Here is a 19,759-nt window from a genome sequence, read left to right as displayed (position 1 = left end):
TGGTGGAATAACATGTGCAGCTGCCCTTTGGGAGAAAGGCATGGCTATTTGCTCTTGTAAGAGTACGCCTTAGAACTAGAGCAGAGAGTGAAACGTTCAGCTGATATGAAGTCAGGGAGATGCACAAGAACACTCATACCAGCAGATAGATAGTACCCATTTGACCTGGCTTCAATGGCTGGATGATCAGGACTTGACTAGAGGAAGAAAGAAGAGGAAAAAAAGAGTAATCCACTACCAGATGTAGTAGCTCAAAAGAGGGAACAAATCTTTACAGCAAGGATCATTTCCAGCCCCTCAGTACTCAGGGTTGATAGGGATGGGCAACTTAGACATTGGCTACGCAAAATGGGGGGGAGGGCCTACAAAGGCAAGAAGTGACTGGCTTACAAACTTTCAAGACGGAGCCTAGTTCCAGAGGACGCAGGGGAAGGTAGAATCTCCACAGAGTTGTTTCCAACCTGTCTGGATGGGGCTGATGAAAGGAGATGGGAATAAAATTTTTGTGGTTCAATAGTGAATAATTGCTATCAGGATTGACTGTGAGTGTTGCAAATATAAACGTAGACATTTTGTAACAAAAAGATGGAAGTGGTTAATCTTGCAGTCCAGGAGCAGAGGACCCTGGAACCATCAAGGGAGAAGAGTGGAGTGCGGGACCCTATCCAGAGAAGCAGTGACGCCAGAGATGGAGGTAGAGACGATGATGTGGAAAGATGGAGCAGCTGGGGGTTCTGGACTCTGGGAGGGAGAGGTGCTGTGTGTTGATGGCCGGGGGGCAGGCTTGCGGGTGCTCACTTTGGTTGTTTGATGATGCATGGAGGGTATTGTAATCATTGCAATGAAATGAAATACGATAGGATAAATGTAAAGCTGATGTTCTCCCATGTAAACTATCACTCAATTCACAATAAAAATAAAAATATAAAAAGTATGCCTTAGAAACCTCTATGGGGCAACTCTATACTGTCAGTAGGGTCACTAGGAGCCCAAGGACATGCCCTTCAGCAGACTGAGTTTGGCTCTGCAATGGTTGATGAAGAAAAGTCCAAGGTAAGAGAGTATGTCAAAAAGGTCCTTTGACTCACAATTTTAACTCTCCCCACAAATTCATAGGCTTCTTCCTTCCTTTCTTTCTTTCCTTTTTTTTCTAGCACTTACCAGTATCCAAAGCATTGCATATTTTACTTACACTTTGTAGGTGAAGTTAACTGTTGATCATGAAAACAAAATTCTGTCTATTTTATAAACTGATGCATTCCCATCTTCGAGAACATTTTCCTGGCACACAACAGCAGCTAAAACAATATTTGTTGAATAAATAAATGAACAAATAATGGAATACTCCACTCCCCTTCAAATGTGGGTAATTCAGGCTAGTATCCCCTTAAGATATAAAGTAACCAATGAAGACAAGGATTTCTCCAAAATCCTCTTCTTTTACTTCTGTCCCTCTGTCCCTAGAAGCTTCTGAGTTAGCAAACTACTCTTTTTGGGAAAAAAATATTAATAATTTGAAGGAATATACAAGAGCTGTGGAATGAAATTGAATGTGGAATTAAGAGAAAACGAGAATAAGTGAATCTTACCATATTTTGAAATTATTTCTTAAAGGGTGTGGCACTGTAGGATAAGCACTGGACCACAAGGTCAGTTTGAACTACAAGGTCATTGGTTCAAATTTACCAGCCGCTCCTCAAAAACCCTATATAGAATTGCTTGGAGTTGGAACTGACTCAATGGCACTTAACAACAACAAAAATCATGACTGCGAATTTTGTTCCACCTATCTGTCTTCCTATGCAACCTTCAAATATAAAAACCAATAACTAAGAAGTAGAAAATGATGGATCCAGAATCAAAGGTAGAATTATAGTAGGGGAAATAAGGGAGTTTATAAGGAAAGAAGAATTGCTGGGACCTCATAATGGAGGTTAAGAAGCTAGGAACTATGGAGTAACGACTTTCCAACAGGTGGGCACACACAGTGACCAGTGAGAGAAAAGAAAGGCATTGAGAATTCGGTGGAATGGATGAAACAAGAACATTACTGCTATAAGAGAAAAAGCAGTATCATTTCCCTCTTCTCCCTATCCATCATACCTCAAAAAAGAAGTATCACTTCCCTCTCCTCCCTCTCCATCATCCCTCAAAAAAATAGTATCATTTCCCTCTTCTCCCTCTCCATCATCCCTCAGAAAAGCAGTATCACTTCCCTCTTCTCCCTCTCCATCATCCCTCAAAAAAGAAGCTGCTTAATCTTGTTAGATTTGCACTTTAGAGATATTCTCATGTCACAGTGATTCTGGATACAATATCCATCATTTTCTACCTCATTGAACTATGAACTGATTTTTGTTTTCTTTCCAGTCTTCATAGTCGCTAACCTAGTTAATTCAGATTGAAGAAGTTGGTAGAATTCTTCTATTTCGTCCAAACTGGCTTTAGTGGTTGGTGTGTAAATTTGAATAATAGTGTTATTAACTGATCTTCCCTGTAGGCGCAGAGATATTATCCTATCACAGACAGAGTTGTACCTCATGGCTGATCTGGATATGTTCTTTTTGAAAATGAATGCAACACCATTCCTCTTCACTTTGTCATTTCTGGTATAGTAAACCATGTGGTTGTCAGATTCAAAGTGGCCAATACCAGTCCATTTCAGCTCACTAATGCCTAAGGTATCGGTGTTTATGTGTTCCATTTCATTTTTGACAATTTCCAATTTGCCTAGATTCATACTTCATACATTCCATGTTCTGATTATTAATGGATTTTTATAGCTGTTTCTCTTCATTTTGAGTTGTGCCCCATCAGCAAACAAAGGTCATGCGGGTTTTACCCCCACGGGTTTTACTCCATTCAAGTCATCGCAGTCAACTCTACTCTGAGGAAGCAGCTCTTCCCCAGTTGCATTTTGAGTGCCTTCCAACCTGAGGGGCTCATTTCTGACACTGTATCTGACAGTGTTTCTCTGCTATTCATAAGGTTTTCAGTGACTAAATATTCAGAAGTAGTTCATCACTCCTTCATCCTAGTCTGTCTTCATCTGGAAGCTCATCTGAAACCTGTCTACCATAGATGACGTGTGGGTTTTTAAAATACTGGTGGCATAGATTCCAGAATCACAACAACTCACAAGCCACAACAGTATGACAAACTGCCAGACGAGTGGCCCATGTGAGTAAAGTTTTACTAAAGGTAATACAGAAATGGCTACAAGCATACACTGATAGAGAATTTCCAGAGGTTCAAGCTGGATTCAGAAGAGGATGTGGAATGAGGGATATCATTGCTGATGTCTGATGGATCTGAAAGCAGAGAATACCAAAAAGATGTTTACTTGTGCTTTATTGACTACACAAAGGATTTCAATTGTGTGGATCATGACAAACTATGGACAGCATTGCAAAGTATGAGTATTCCGGAACACTTAATTGTGTTCATGAGGAATCTGTACCTAGACCAAGAAGCAGTAATTCAAACAGAACATGGGAACACTGAATGGCTTAAAATTAAAAAAGGTGTGTGACAGGGTTGTATTTTTTCACCATACTTATTCAACTTGTATGCTGAGCAAATAATCTGAGAAGCTGGGTTATAAAAAGAAAAACATGGCATCAGGATTGGAGGAAGACTCGTTAACAACCTGCGATATGCAGATGATACAACCTTGCTTGCTGAAAGTGAAGAGGACTTAAAACATTTACTGATGAAGATCAAAGAGCACAGTCTTCAGTATGGATTATATCTCAATGTAAAGAAAGCAAAAGTCCTCACCACTGGACCAATAAACAACATTCTTATTAACAGAGAAAAGATTGAAGTTGTCAAGGACTTCATTCTTCTTGGATCAACTACCAGCACTCACGGAAGCAGCAGTCAAGAAATCAAACAACGTACTGCATTAGGCAAATCTGCTGCACAAGACCTTTTTAAAGTGTTGAAGATCAAAGATGTCAGCTTGAGGACTAAGGTGTGCCTGACCTAAGACATGGTATTTTCAATAACCTCATATACATGCAAAAGCTGGACAGTGAATAAGGAAAACCATAGAAGAATTGATGCATTTGAGTTATGGTGTTGGAGGAAAATATTTAAAGAGCCATGGGCTGTCAAAAGAACAAACAGAAGTGCAGCCAGAGTGCTCCCTGGAAGTCAGGATGGCCAAACTTCATCTCTCATACTTCAGAGATACTGTCAGAAGGGACCAGTTGCTGGAGAAGGATATCATGTTTAGTAAGATGGAGGGTCAGAGAACAAAAGGAAGACCCCCAGCAAGATGGACTGGCAATATGGCAGCATCAATGGGCTCAAGTGTGGCAACAATTGTGAGGTTTGCCCAGAACCGGGCAATGTTTCGTGTTGGGCATAGGGTCACTATGAGTCAGTACTGACTTGATGGCACCTAACAACAAGTCATCAATGTTTCCCGCAGAAACACAGTAATCATCATGTCACTTTGTCTCGAGGATCACGCCCCACAATCTATCATTCCACAGTGCTCAGTGCAAATTGGACCATTCTGTTCTCCAGCATAAATCCCTCCTTTCTAGCCTACTGGAATAGTGTCCATTCTCATTATATTTTCACATTATTTCCTAATGATGTGCACTAAGGTTCACAAGAAGATCTACATGTGAATTCCATTATTACAGTGACAATGCCTAACTTAGTTGTGGTGATGATGGCAGTTGTGTGCTGTCGGGTGGTTTCCTACTTATTGTTGTTATTGTTATGTGCCATGGAGTCAGTTCCGACTCATAGCAACATTTCTGAGGCTGTAAATCTTTACAGGAGCAGAAAGCCTCATCTTTCTTCCACGGAACAGCTGGTAGTTTCGAACTGCTGACCTTGAGATTTGCAACCACTATGCTACCAGAGCTCCTTTTCCTACTTATAGTGGCCTTATATGGGTTTCCAAATATGTAAATTTTTATGGGAATAAAAAGTTTCATTTTCTCCTGTGGAGTGGCTGGTAGATTCGAACTGCTGACCTTCAGGTTAGCAGCACAATTCATAACTCACTACACTACCAGAGCTCTTTATGCCTATCTTATTGTTGCTGTTGTTAAGTGTCATCAAGTCTGTTCTGACTCACAGCAGCCCTGTATAGAGTTTCCCATGAGTGGCTAGTGAGTTTGAACTACCACCTTGCATTTCAAACTGACTTTGAGAACCATTGCTTTATATACAGAACCACACCAGGACTCCTTGACTATGTTTGTTGTACTGTTGTTAAGTGCCGTTGAGTCGGTTCCAATTCATAGCAACCCAGTATAGGGTTTCCAAGGAGCAGCTCACAGCTAAATCCCAAACCACTAGCCCAGTATTTTTGCTTCTAAAATTTTAATATTTATTCTCCATAAATAAATAAAAGTAGAAAAATCAAGATATAAAACTGTATGTATATAACAGTTCAACAATCCATGGCTGCTCATTCTTGCCTACTATTATTCACCCTCTGAAGCAGGTTAGCATTGAAGGTGGTATGGAAAAGCCTGCCTTTGTGTTCAATTCTGTTTCTTCTCCTTCCCTCTCCCTCTGGGGCCCCCACTCCTGCCCTTCTTCACTCGCTCAACCTCTTTCTTTCAGTCTGTGTAACTTGAAGCTAATTTGTACTACTGGATATCTGACTGAAGCCACAGATACAGAATCTGTATTGTTCTTACTGAAACACAGCATGGAATGAACATTAAACTTGAATAAAGCATACCTAAATTAAAAAACAAACGAACAACAAACCAACTGTATGTAGAATATAATCCTAAAAACATACATATAAAATACAGAAAAATGCATTAAAATAGTTATACCTGTCCTTGCTTGCTGTATTTCAAGTTGTCTTTATTTCCTTCTTAGCTAAATTTTTTTTTTTTGAGATTTAAAAAAAAAATTCCCACAAGAATTGTTTTTCTAATACTGAGAAATAAAAAGATAAACAAAAAAGAGGCCAGAACAAAAACAATATAGTTGACAAATCGGACAGTAATGTGAGGCAGAAGTACAAAATCCTCCCATCAAATCTTTTATTCTGGTCTTGCCTCTACCCCACTTCCTGCTACTCTGCTGCCAGCCAACCATATAATGCTATGGTCTTCACTTTTGGACTTGCCATATTCTCTCTGTCCCCCCACTATCTCAGTTTCCTCTATGTGATAGTTCTATGTTCTTGCTATCTTTTCACTTTTCACAGTTCTGATCGATAGAAGTATTATTAAATGCTGATGGAGTAAATTAAGAAATTACAAATAAAGAAGTGACCCACTGAATTTGAGACCCATCTCTTAACGATCCTACTTATGAGGGCATAGGTGGTTCAATGCCTACCCTACATGAGACTCAGATTTAATTATCAGTCTGTGTGTCTCAAGTACAGTCACCACCCATCTGTCTGTAGAGGCTCATGTGATGCTATGATGCTGAACAGGTTCCAGCAGAACTTCTAAAGTAAGATGATCTAGGAAGAAATGCCTGGAGATCTACTTTGGAAAATCAGTCAATGAAAATCAAACAAATCACAGAAGTTTGATCTGCAACTGATGATAGGAATGGTTCACGACAGGGGTTGCCATGCATCAGGGCTGACTTGACAGCAGTTAAAAGCAATCAGAGGAAATACATGTAAAACATGCATATTACATAATAAATACTCAGTACACAAGAGCAATGATTAATTATTATCAATGTGACCACGGAAAAGTTGCTTGGCTCCTTTAGTTCCAATTATCTTAAATTGTACATAATAATTCCTGCCCTGCCCACATCATCACTTGATCACAAGAATCAATGGCATAGAAAGAGCTTAACATAGTTTGAGAAATATTAATCACTAGGCAAACACATATGGTGATAATGATGATGATGATGTGCTATTTTCTTTGAGACTCTTACCTACATTGCATTTATCCTTTAAGGTTACATTACCTTTGCTGATGTTTCAAACCATCCTACGAAACCATGCTCCTTGCAGAACTGGTCCATCTTGAGGCCATTGTTCATAAGTACATCCTTCCCCTGATCACATTTGTTGGCCAAGAGAACTGCAGAAACTGGTTTGCCATTAGGGAGAGCTAACTTTGAGTCCAAATCACTTTTCCACTTTGTCACTGCTTCAAATGTGGCTGGTCTGGTGACATCAAAGACAATAAATGCACCCATAGCTTCTCGGTAATAGACCCGTGTCATGTTTCCAAATCTTTCTTGACCTGTTACCAAAAAGAAATACAGATCATAAACTGATTAAAACTGCAAACTGAATCATAGATTGAAACTTCTTGAGGGCTCTAGGATGAACAGTATGCTTAGTTAAGTCCTCTATTGATAGTCTTTAAAGAGTGTGGTAAGCACCTAATCATGCAATTTTGTTCTTCATTTAATGCCCAGGAAGTAATGTGTTGAATTCATAAATTCTGGGTACCATGTAATATTCTAGACCTGTGCTGTCTAATGTATGAGGGAACTTCAAAAAGTTGGTAGAAAAATTCCCATTTTCAATTTCATTTTCCTATGAACTGCTTGAAACTCCCCTGTCTTATCCACTAGCCACATGCAGCTATTTAAATTCAATTTTAAATTCATCAAAACTAAACAATTGTATCAGTCTCACTCGCTAACTACATTTCCAAGGTTCTAAAAGCACTCATGGCTATTGGTTACTGCACTGGACAGGGCCAACATAGAACATTTCCATCATTACAGAAAGTTCTATTTGACAGCGTTGGCCTAGACACTTGGAATTATAATGACTGAAACATGAGCTGCTCTGCTCTCATGAAGCTTATACTTTAATGAGCAGACAGATGATAAACAATAAATATAATAAATTAGTAAATTATATCAAATGTTAAAAGGTTATCCACAATCGACTTCAACTAGGGGAAATAATAATAGTTAACATGTATTCTATGTTTACTAACCATCAGAACTGTGATACATATAAATATCCAGGAAGGTAAAATTATTATCACCATTTTTTCAAATGAGAAATTTGGGACTTCGAGAGGCTAAGTAACTTGTTCAAATAACACAAAGGGTAAGTTCAGGAAACCAGGATTCAGACCTGATCTGTTTAAATCCATGGTCAATGCCCATTTTCCACCATTACATGCTTTCAACTATTAACCAGTCTTGTACTATCCTTCCTTCAGACTTATGTACCAGGAGCATCTTATTCAACAAAATTCAATAGCTATTAACTGGATATCTACTTTGCAAAGGCCAGTAGCTGGTCTAGTTGCCAGAAACACAACAATGAACTAAATCTCTACCATTGAATAGTTTGCAATCTATTATTGAACAATGAAGGCTCTCTGTTATTTAAAAGAGAGAAGAAACAGATGATATTGGAGTTTGGGGATCTATCAGAATGAGCCGGTATCAGTTTGCTCTGATCCTTAATTTTCTAATTGAATACTGGCAATACAGACAGAGTTTCTTAAGCACTCTAAGCTTTGCCATTGTCATCTGCAAAATGGTAATAATATGCACCTCTCAGAGCAGTCATGTAGAAGAAACTAATTAATATATGTAAAGCATTTAGCACCGTACATTAGAGCTATCTGGTGCTTCAGCTTGCTTTCCATTTCCCCAGCAAATTCAAAAATATGAAAGACATTATGACCAATATTCTGAAATCAGAATTCCAGACCAGAGTTTGTGATGAAAAATTACAGGCTTTCCAGATGACTAAAAATGGTGAACAAAATCCTATTACTTCTAATTCTCTCTACTAGAGGCTGCCCCAAACAGTAGCTAATGAAGACTGGGCTCATCCTTTTTAAAACAAAAACCCTTCAAGTATGTAACCAGCTAGAGGCTTTCTGTTCTCATCTGGGAATTTATTAATGTCAAGATTCTTATAGTCATATACATTAAAATGATGTTTGGTGTGTATTTAATATGTGTGTATTTAATATGTCACCTTTTCTTAGAAGGAATAAGATGCTGAAAATGGCGTATATTTAAGAAGACACAAGTCAATGTACCTCAAAGAACACTTTGGACTTATTCTTAATTCTGAGCTCAAGGTTATTTTCTAGGCTGTTCTGTGTACCATGCCATTAGCACTGCAGGTTGTAAGGAAACAATGTTCCCGAAGCATTTAGAAAAATGAAAGAAAGTCAAGGGTCTCCCACTGTAGGGGACTGATGACCCTAGTTGCTCACATGTGTACTGTGTGCCCATTATACACTAAAAAGAAGATCATTTTATCAGTACCAGCACATGACAATACTAAAAAACATTTCTTACATGGGTTGTACCACAGAAACATTTTTTTCTAGTCATCCAGTCCATGAAAGAAAGTTATAAAATAATCTTCTTATGACACATAGCCCACAGATGAACTTCCACTTTTCTTAAAGAAGCTTTAAACTTCTTTCCTTTTTTGTATTTATTCTTCTTAAATATCTGATGCAAACAGTGATCTCCATTGATAATGCTCAGGGGCGGGGCATGACATTTCAGGAAAAATGGCTTCTATGACCACTGAGGCCTCTGAAGGCCTCTAGGTATTAAGGAGGTCTTATGATTTCTTTCAGGGAACTAATCAGAGGAAGAGCAAAGTCATGGGTTAGTCAATAATCTGATTGTCCAGAAGTTTTCATGGTAGCGTAAGGTGGTCCCTAAGAAAAAAGATTTTGCATTTCCAATACATGGCATAGGGTAATTTTTAAGACTATGCAGAAAAACAATGTATAGGCATACATCTTCATAAAAGAGAAATATAAAAAAATAACCCACACATTGCAATCGAGTCCTTTTAGACTCACAGCAACCCTGTGTCGGTCAGAGTAGGTTTTTTCCCAGGGCTTTTTCAAGGCTGTAATCTTTAGGGAAGCTGACTGCCTCATCTGTATCCTGCAGAGCAGCTGGTGGGTACTAACCGCTGACTTGTCAGCCAGCAGCCAAGCTCTTAACTACTGTGCCAACAAGACTCCTTTCCACCTTCATGCTTTTGTGGTGGTTAAGTGGCATCCAGTGGGTTCTGACTCACTGCGACCCTCTATAGGGTTTCTGAGGAGGAGCTGGTGAGTTTGAATGGCAGACATTGCAATTAGCAGTCCAGTGCTTATCCCACAGGACCACACCAGGATTCCTTACACCTTCTTAGGAGTTCACAAAAGTGTGTATGTGTGTGTGTGAAAGAGAAAGAGAGAGATTGTGAGTGTATGTGTATCAGATTAGAAATAAGGAGCTTAAAGCTTATTTCTAGAAAGAAATGCCCTTTATATATTGAGGTCACTGGACTAGCAGACCTTGAAAGTTCATCGTTTTGGCATTCCAGCCCGGGGTCATATGCAGATCAGGGCATTGCCAGCACTCACAGTTTATTCTTATTTTATCAGCTGACAACCCTCTCTGCTATGTCCTATTTAAAAAGACAGAGAGAGAGACACTCATGTGACTCTTAGTGCATGTCTACATATGGGCAAAGTAGACAGCCAAAGTATCTCTGACAGATAATTTACTTTTAAAATGGAAGAAAAGAGACTATGCTTAAAAATAGCCTTTGAGTTTGTTGTTGTTAGGTACCATAAAGTCTATTCCAACTCATAGCAACCTTGTAAATCTCTACAGGACTTCTTGTGTGGAGCTGTAGGATAAGCACTGGACTGCTAACCACAAGATCAGTGGTTCAAACTCACCAGCTGCTCCATGAAAACCCTATTCAGGGTTGCTATGAGTCAGAACTGACTCAATAGCACTTGTTGTTGTTGTTGTTGTTGTTAGGTGCCATCGAGTCCTTACCAACTCATAGCAACCTTATGCACAGCAGAACGAAACACTGCCCAATCCTGGGCCAACCTCACTACTATTGCCATGCTTGAGTCCATAGATGCTGCCACTTGGAAAATCCATCTCGTTGGGGTCTTACTCTTTTTCTCTGACCCTCCACTTAACAACAACAAAATCTTTATACAAGTAGAAAGGCTTATCTTTCTCCCACAGAACAGCTGGTTGGTTTGAGCTTGCAGCTTAGTGGCTAGTGGTCCAATGCTTATCCTGCAGCACCCCAACGTTCCACCTTTGAATTTAGACAACTCGTTTGACACGTTTATTGCATATCTAATATATTCCAGGTGTTGTGCTCTGTGATACAAATGCAACTTTGTAACCTTGAGGAATTTCTAACCTAAAGATCTTATCTGATGCCTGCTATGAAAAGATCCAGTCCACCATATAGACCGTGCCCACTTCTCTTAGTCTCTAAAGACACTGCCACAGTCATGGAGATATGGCTCATGATTTAGTTTCAAGGGGTACAAAAATACTAAGCAATCAACTGAATCACAAAAGTTAGCATAATGGCTTCAGTAATGATCAAACAACCTCCTGGCAGAAGGCACTGAATTGAAGGGTTGAAGACATGGGTTTTTAGCCATGGTTACTAGTGTAGCCTTAGGAAAATAGGTTTGTCTCGCAGAGATTATTTTCTCATTTGTAAAATGCAGTTGGTCTGACTGAGCTCTCAGGTGCCTTCTACTCTCCCTCTCTGGCTCTATGATGCACCATTACAACTGTCCCAACAATCTGAACTGTCCATTTGGTGCATTGGATTTCTAGCTAAAAATGCACACAGGCAACAGAGTCATAATGTGCATTTAATGCTATTTTCACTTACACTTAGTATTATATAGATGCTATTAGTGGGTACAGCACACCAGTGAATCTTTTGATCAGATGTAAAAATAGTGTCTGGAAGCATGTCAGGTTTTATATTAAACTGGGTACACTCTTTTACAATTTTGTCCCTAGCAGTGAGCATTCAGTTTGTTACTCTGAGCCTCACTATTCTCATTTGCAAAACAAGGAAACTGGATTGGACACTTTAATTAAATCATTATTGCTTTGGGAAATCCCCCACCTCCAATATGCAATTTTCCACCTTCTACTCCTGCAGCATTTCCCACTCTGGCTCACAGTGTCACCATCCACAATACCACCCAGAGATCTCCTAACTGCTCCCTCACTCATCTAACCAAGAATCTCCAACATCCTAACGTCTACCTTAATTTCTGAATATCTCTAACTGATTCAGCTTCCCAAAGCACTGTTTCACCCTGTCACTTTACTAACTAAACACCTTCAGAAGGTTCATTATTGCCTGTAACCAAGAACCCATTGGTGTCACGTTGACTTCAACTCCTGGGGACCCATATTCCAGAATAGAACTATGCTCCACAGAGTTATCAATGGCTGATCTTGGGAAGCAGCTCACCAGACCTTCCTTCTAAGAGCCTCTGGGTGGATCTGAATCTCCAACCTGTCACTTAGAAATCAAGCATGTTAACCATCTGCACCTCCAAGGACTGCTTACTGCCTATGGTATTGTTGTTAAGTGCTTCGAGTTGATTCTGACTCAGAGCCACTATGTACATGGTTTCCAAGGAGCAGTCCAGTGCTTATCCTACAGCACCTCACCAGGACTCCTTAAAGGACTCTGCCTATAGCAGACACCAAAAATTAAAGGTCCTTAGTTGCGCTGTTAACATATTTTGTGTCTGTAAGAGTTTAAAAACAATTTGAAATATTTCATAACATTTATAAATTGGGATAATGCTCATAAATATACAGATACTTGGAATGTCTTGAAAATCAAGAATTCATAAATACTGGATCTATATTTTATAACAAATATCCAGAAATATATTTTTAGTATCAAATTCCCAATTTAAAAGAAAAAAAATTTCTGAAATACTATTACTTTCACACCATTATGTACTCAAGCATTATATTAAGCTTGAACTTAGGTACTTACAGCAATTTTACAAAAGCAAAACTATACCCAAATTAGGAAATCAGTGAAACTTATAAACTCTCATCTTAAAAGAAGTCAGTGACATTCTTCATCTTGCTAATGGTTACCTAGAATCACAACGTTTTCTATTTATGGTCTTTACATGATAAAGAAACAATTCTTGAATTTGTTCCAGTATATCCAACTAAGGAGCTCGGTAGGGAAACAAAATGGAAGTGAAGGTTGTGAACAAGCTTTCTTCCTATTTCCTGGGAAAGTAGGGAGCAGTAGATTGGATGGTACAGAGTTAGGAACAGATTTTTCAGAGACCATCTTGAAAGATGATCAAGTGTTTCCCAGGTGAAGAAAAGAATTCATCTGTTTCACTCTCTGGGTTCCTGTGTGTTATTTTTGACGTTGGACACCTTGCATTACAAGTTAGAGGATGACTGAAGTCAGGCTCCTTACCAGCACTAGGCACTCTTAGGTTCTGTGAAGTGCTTGATTTCTTTCTACGGTCCATTAAGTTTACTCCAGGGTGGCCCCATTGAAACATACCGTCTCTCTCTTTCTCTACCTGACCAAATCCTATCTATTGTTCAATGTCCTTCCCAAATCCCACCTTCCTGAAGACTCTTCTATTTGGTCACACACTCATCTCTTGCCTCTTCTTTTTCCCCAGGGCATTGGCAGGCTGTATCACTCACCTGCTCATTTATATTGATCTTACTTAGTATTTATAAGACACTCTGGTGATGTAGTGGGTAACACATTGGGCTGCTAATCCCAATATATGAAGTTCAAATCTACCAGTAGCTTCAAGGGAGAATGATGAAGTTGTCCGCTCCTATAAAGATGTACAGCCTAAGAAACCCTATACAGGGTCACTATGAGTTGGAACCGACTCATACCACAGAACCACCACCACCATTTAGTATTTGCAAAGATGTGTTCCTAAGTGTATCTTTTAGTTTAATTTGTGGATAAGCCAGAACAGGTTCATATGATTCTTATTTAGTCTTCCTTTAGTGAAAGAAAAGTTCAAAGGCTTTTCAATCATTTCAATGCTGCATTGCAGCAAGTGAAAGTGATTGTAAACCAGAATTTTTTGCCAGTAGGGGTTGGCTAAATGGAGAAAAGACTGACGTTATCAGTGATTTCATTTTACTTGGATAAACCGTCAACACTCAATGGAAACAGCAGTTAAGAAATCAAATGACATATTGCATTGGGCAAATCTGCTGCACAAAACCTCTTTAAAGTGTGGAAGAGCAAAGATGTCAGTTTGAGGGCTAAGATGTGCCTGACCCAAGCCATGGTATTTTCAATAACCTCATATGCGTGTGAAAGTTGGACCATGAATAAGGACTAGAAGAATTGATGCTTTTGAGTTATGGTGTTGGAGGAGAATATTGAAGTACCATGGACTGCCAAAAGAATAAATAGATCTGTGTTGGAAAAAATACAGCCAGAGTGCTCCTTGGAAGCCAGGATGGCCAGACTTCACCTTTCATACTTTGGATATATTGTCAGGCGGGACCAGTCACTGGAGATCATGTTTGGTAAAGTGGAGGGTCAGAGAAAAAGAGGAAGATGACCAATGAGATGGACTGGCACAGCGGCAGTATCAATGGGCTCAAATATAGTAACAACTGTGAAGTTGGCCTAGGATTGGGCAGTTTATTGTTCTATTGTGCATAGAGTCGCTATGAGTTAGTATCGACTCAATGGTACCTAACAACAACAACAGGGGTTGGCTCAATTATTTCATAGTGAGGCCAAATTTACATAACATTAAAGGGCAAGTAGGAGTTGTACAATAAGTACTGAACTATGAATCACAAGGTCTGTGGTTCAAGCTTGCCAGTAACTCCACAGAAGAAAGATGAGGCTTTCTGCTCCCGAGAAGATTTGAAGCCTCTGAAACCGTATCGTTGTTGTTAAGTGCCATCGAGTCAGTTCTGACCCATAGTGACCCTGTATAGGGTTTCTGAAGAGTGGCTGGAGCTTGAACCTCTGAACTTGCGATTCAAACCGATCTCGCAGGCAGTCCAGCGCATTAACTTGCAGTGTCACACCAGGTATCTGCTGAAACACTCTGTTGTTACCTGCCATGGAGTCAGTTCTGACACATAGCGACCCTATGTGTTTCTTAGGAGTAGCTTGAACTGCTGACCTTGAGGTTCAAACCAACTTTTCAGGCCAGTGCATTACCCAGAGCACAACACCAGGATAGAGTCACTATTATTCAGAACAGATTCAACTATACTTAACAACAAAAACAGGAGTTGTCTGTAATTCAGACGCTCTTTAATGTACTGTACTAGCATATCTCCCCAATTAAACCGTAAAATTCTTAAATCCATGGCTAAGTACGCAATTACTGTTCCCTTGTGTCTCCATAGCACTCTGAGAGGCTTTTAGCCTGTGTTCACAATGGACATGTGAAATACAATAGAACTGGTAACCTGAACGGTAAGTGCCCTCTACATAATTAAGAAACAATTAATATTGATTTCTTATTTGCAAGAGAGAAGCCCAGCGAGGAAATGAATACCCAACTCACCTACTTTCTCTGTCTTCCATGATCCACTCTGAAAAAAAAAATCCCTAATTCAGAACCACCTAAGATCTTTTCCTAATTTCCTTCATTTTGCTATAAGAAATGCCTCTTATTATATCTCATAGCTGACTATCATTCCAAAGCACTTCAAATTTAAAAGACAATATCTGAACTTATATTTAAATTCAAAGCAGTGTGCATGTGTATGGGAGTTCCTGCATGGTGCAAACAGCTGAAATGCTTAACTGAAAAGTTAGTTCAAAAAAATATTTTGCAATGACATATCAGTCAAGGGACTAATCTCTAAAATGTATAGGAAAAAAACAACACCTCTATGAGAAAAAGCCAAATAAACTAATTTTAAAATGAGCATAGGACATGAACAGACACTTCCAAGGAAGGCATTCATGATCATTAATGTTCATGATCAAGAAATGTTCATGATCATTAGACATTGTTGTTGTTAAGTGCTGTCAAGTCGATTCTGACCTATAGTGACCCTGAACAGGGTTTCCGCGGCTGTAAATCTTTACGGGAGTAGAAAGCCTCATCTTTCTCCTGCGGTACCGCTGGTAGTTTCCAACTGCTGACCTTGAGATTAGCAGTCCAATTTGTAACCACATTAGCCATTAGAGAGATGCAAATCAAAACAACAATGAGCTATCATCTCCTACCAGCAATAACAGTGAAGTTCAACAAAGCAAGGGACAATAAATGCTGGCAAGGATATGGAGAGACTGGGACCTTCCCACAATGCTGGTGGAAATGTAAAATAGTTCAACCACTATGGAAAATGGCATGATGCTTCCTCACAAAATTGGAAATAGAAATATCTTATGATCCATCAATTCCTCTATTTGGTATATATCCACAAGAAATACGAGACAGAACATGAATAGACATATACACAACAATATTTATTGCAGCACTATTGACAATAACAAAAATATGGAGACAGCCTAAGTGCCCATCAGTGGAAGAATGGATAAACAATATTTGGTACATGCATACAATGGGATATGATGTTACCTTGAAGAATAACAATGAAACTGCAAACCACTGCATAACATGGATGAATCTTGAGGACATTATGCTGAGTTAGTCACAAAAGGAGAAATATTACATAAGACCATTATTGTAAAAGTTTAAGGAACGATACCCATACTAAAAGAAAAAAAAACTTTCTTTGTTACCAGGGGTGGAGGGAGGGCATGGTAGAGCACAGGTTAGGGGCTAGTCACATCATAGCTCCGGTGTTGGTGAGGACAATATACAAGGCAGGGAAGGCAGGTGGAAGAACAAGGTAGCTAGGGGAACACTTAGGTAGGTTTGCATAGGTTAAATGGGACAGAGGTAAATAATGATGTATGCTCAACCTTGGAACAGGGCTCTGATACAGAGATTGAGGCATAGTCTGAATGGGTAAAAAAGGGAAAATAATGTTAAGATGTTTGAATGTATTGTGGATATTGATTGGTTTCCCTTGTCTGAGCTCTGGTAGCGTAGTGGTTACAAATCAGACTGTGAACCACAAAGTCAGCAGGTCGAAACTACCAGCTGTTCCACAGGAGAAAGATGAGACGTTCTGCTCCTGTAAAGATTTATAGCCTCGGAAACCCTGTACAGGGTCGCTATGAGTCGGAACCAACTCCACAGCACACAGCCACCACTATTGTAAAATAGACACCTGAGTGGAATAGAAAGGAATACTGGGAAACATGATTACAGAAAGCTTGTAAACCTGTCTTCAGCATATAACTGATTGGAATACATTAAAGGGCATTCTAGAAGTATATAGGACCTTAGCTGGAATCCTGAGCGCCTTCCAGAACCTTCTGTGGTGGGACATTCCCACTTGAAAGGAAATGCAGACCAGCCCTGAGCAGCTAGAGGAACAGAAAATACTTCTTGAAAGAAAGAGCAGCAGGGGGAAAACCAATAACCACCATGCAGTCTGTTTGGTTATTACAAGAACAAGCAAGGTATTCGCCAGGGAGCCATCAAGGCAAACAATCAAGTCCCTTCAGGACAAACTCCCTTCCAAAACTGAAACTCCAAGGGAAAACACAACCAGGCATGGAAGCTTGCAGGTAATCACGTTGGTCTACTTGTGAGTGGAAATCGGGGAGCGACAACAATGAAGATATGGGCTGAGTTCAACCAAGCTCCATAGACTCCTGTCAACCTTGAGATGAAAAAGAGAAGCAGAAGGATTGATTGGTTCAAAGTTCAGGGAGACTTGAGAACTCCTGAAAACTGGACACGACCTAGCCACAGAGGGCTAGAACTGAGAGTGAAGTGTCTAGCTGATATGAAGTGGAGGGAGATGCACAAGAACACCTAAACTTGCAGATAGTACCAGTTTGACTTAGCTTAGATGGCTTGATGATAAGAACTCAACTAGAGGAAGGTAAAGAAATTTGATAAAGGAAGCAAGGGCAAATTGTTACAATTTGATGAACTTGACCTATACTTATGGATGTAATAGTTCAAAATACCAACCGAATAGGAAAGCGTCGTCACATCAAGGATCAAACCTATTCTTTCTGTACAAAGCGATGATAGGGACAGGCAACTTCGACAATGGCTACCTAAAATTGGGTGGGCTATAAACGCGTGAATTAGCTGGTTTACAAGTTTTCAAGAGGGAGTTTAGTTTCAGAGTGTGCAGGGGAAGGTAGAATCCCCATCTTGTCTAGAGGTGTCTAGAGAAAGGATATGGGAATAAGATTCATTTGATTCCATAGTGAGCAATTGTTATTATGATTAATTGTACTTGTCACACAACTGTAAAGAAGTTGTGTAACAAAGAGGAAGGATTAGTTAATCTCACAGTCTAGGAACCGAGGATCCTGGGAGCATCAAGAGAGAAGAGCATGAGAAGAACATGGGACCCTAACCAGAGAAGTAGTGACACCAAAGATGGAGGCAGAGGTGATGGCATGGAGAGAAAGAGTAGCTGAGGACTCCAGAATCATGGAAAGAGAAAGGCTGTGTGCTGGCAGACAGGCGGTTGACTTGCAGAATGTGCCTTTGGTTGTTTAAACAATTATATATTCCTGCGTGCTTTTGTGTATATTTAAAAAAAAGGAATATAAGCAAATACTGTTAACTTATTATGATGCATGAAGGGGTTTATAATCATTGCAGTGAAACAAAATATAATAGGTTAAGTGCTTAAAAAAAAAAAAAGGTAGTTTAAAGTTTGAGTCTAGCCAAAAGGGCCTTGGAAGAAAGGCCTGGCAATTTACTCTCAAGAAAACAATTAATCACTGAAAATCGTAGGGAGCTGAGTTCTACTCTGACACACATGAGGTCACCATGAGTTGGAGTGGGGCTCATAGTAACTGGTGGTGGTGTGTGTATGAAAACGAATGCTAGTACAGTTTCCTAGATTTATTTAGATGGCGTCATTTAGACTCCATTAAGTGAAGCAACTCATTTGGACGGGAAAATGAGAATATATGGCAATGAACTATCCAATGGTGGATAAAAGGGGAAAATGAAACCAAGTCACAGACAAGAGGCTGGTATGCAACAAGATAGGAGAATCGGAATCTCAAACTTTTAATAAAACAAACTAAAACATTCAACTGAATTGAAGTCTGTGTAAATTCAAGTGTATTAAGTAAAATACTATCTTTGAATTATTTAACAGTCTGTAAAGGATATTCTGACGAACAAAAGACGTGGTCATCTCTTATATAAAACTCTCTCAAACACGCATACATACATACATGATGTTGGTGTTGTTAATTGTTTTTGAGTCAGTTCCGGCTCATAGCCTACATAGAGTTCCTGGGGCTTTAAATCTTTGCAGGAATAGAAAGCCTCATCTTTCTCCTACAGAACAGCTGGTGGGCTCAAACCCCAGGCCTTGCCATTTGCAGTCCAGTGCTTATAATATAGAGCCACTGCACTCTAATGTGCATACATGTGCACAGACATAAAAGTTGGTACTAATACCTAAAAATTACTTAGAAGTAGGAAGGAAAAAGACACCCTACCTACTAAAGAAGCAATACTTTTAAATGGGAAAAGGGCATCGACGTGTGGGCTAACTGTGTGCCATGTGGTCATAAAGAATATAGCTTGATTTCAAGTTAGACAGAACTAGGTCAAATTCGACTCTTCCACTTATTAGCTGGGTGGCCTTGGGCAAAGTTGCTTAATTTCTCTGACTCTATCAAGGGCTTCTGAACATAGAGTTGACTCAACTGCTTCTAAATGGTGGAATTCTTGGAATCTAGAGCAACTGCTGTCCCCTGTAGGATTTGTGGGATTCATGGCCTGCTCCACAGACTTCTAAGTGGTACTTTGTAGAGTCTTTCAGGATCAGACTGGCAGTTTGAGTAGCTACAAGAGATACATTATGGAATTCATTGGACGAATAAGGCCTTACTTAGCATTGATCCAAATGAATGTCGAAAGTTTTTGTTGTTGTTGTTGTTGTT

The 19,759-nt window shown here is 39.5% G+C and overlaps 1 protein-coding gene across 1 annotated transcript in view; it reads right to left on the bottom strand.

The window, feature by feature from the left end:
• The window catches only part of RAB38 (RAB38, member RAS oncogene family), a 79,066-nt gene that overhangs the window by 55,239 nt on the left and 4,068 nt on the right, over positions 1 to 19,759 (bottom strand). Inside the window, exon 2 of the mRNA XM_006871220.1 lies at positions 6,928 to 7,208. Coding sequence (XP_006871282.1) covers positions 6,928 to 7,208 — 281 coding nt within the window. The remainder of the gene's footprint in view (positions 1 to 6,927; positions 7,209 to 19,759) is intronic.

Source organism: Chrysochloris asiatica, unplaced genomic scaffold, assembly GCF_000296735.1.
Source record: "Chrysochloris asiatica unplaced genomic scaffold, ChrAsi1.0 scaffold00163, whole genome shotgun sequence".
Taxonomy (NCBI): Eukaryota; Metazoa; Chordata; class Mammalia; order Afrosoricida; family Chrysochloridae; genus Chrysochloris; species Chrysochloris asiatica.
Note: the sequence above shows the minus strand (reverse complement) of the source record. Positions and strands in the feature narration are given on the sequence as shown.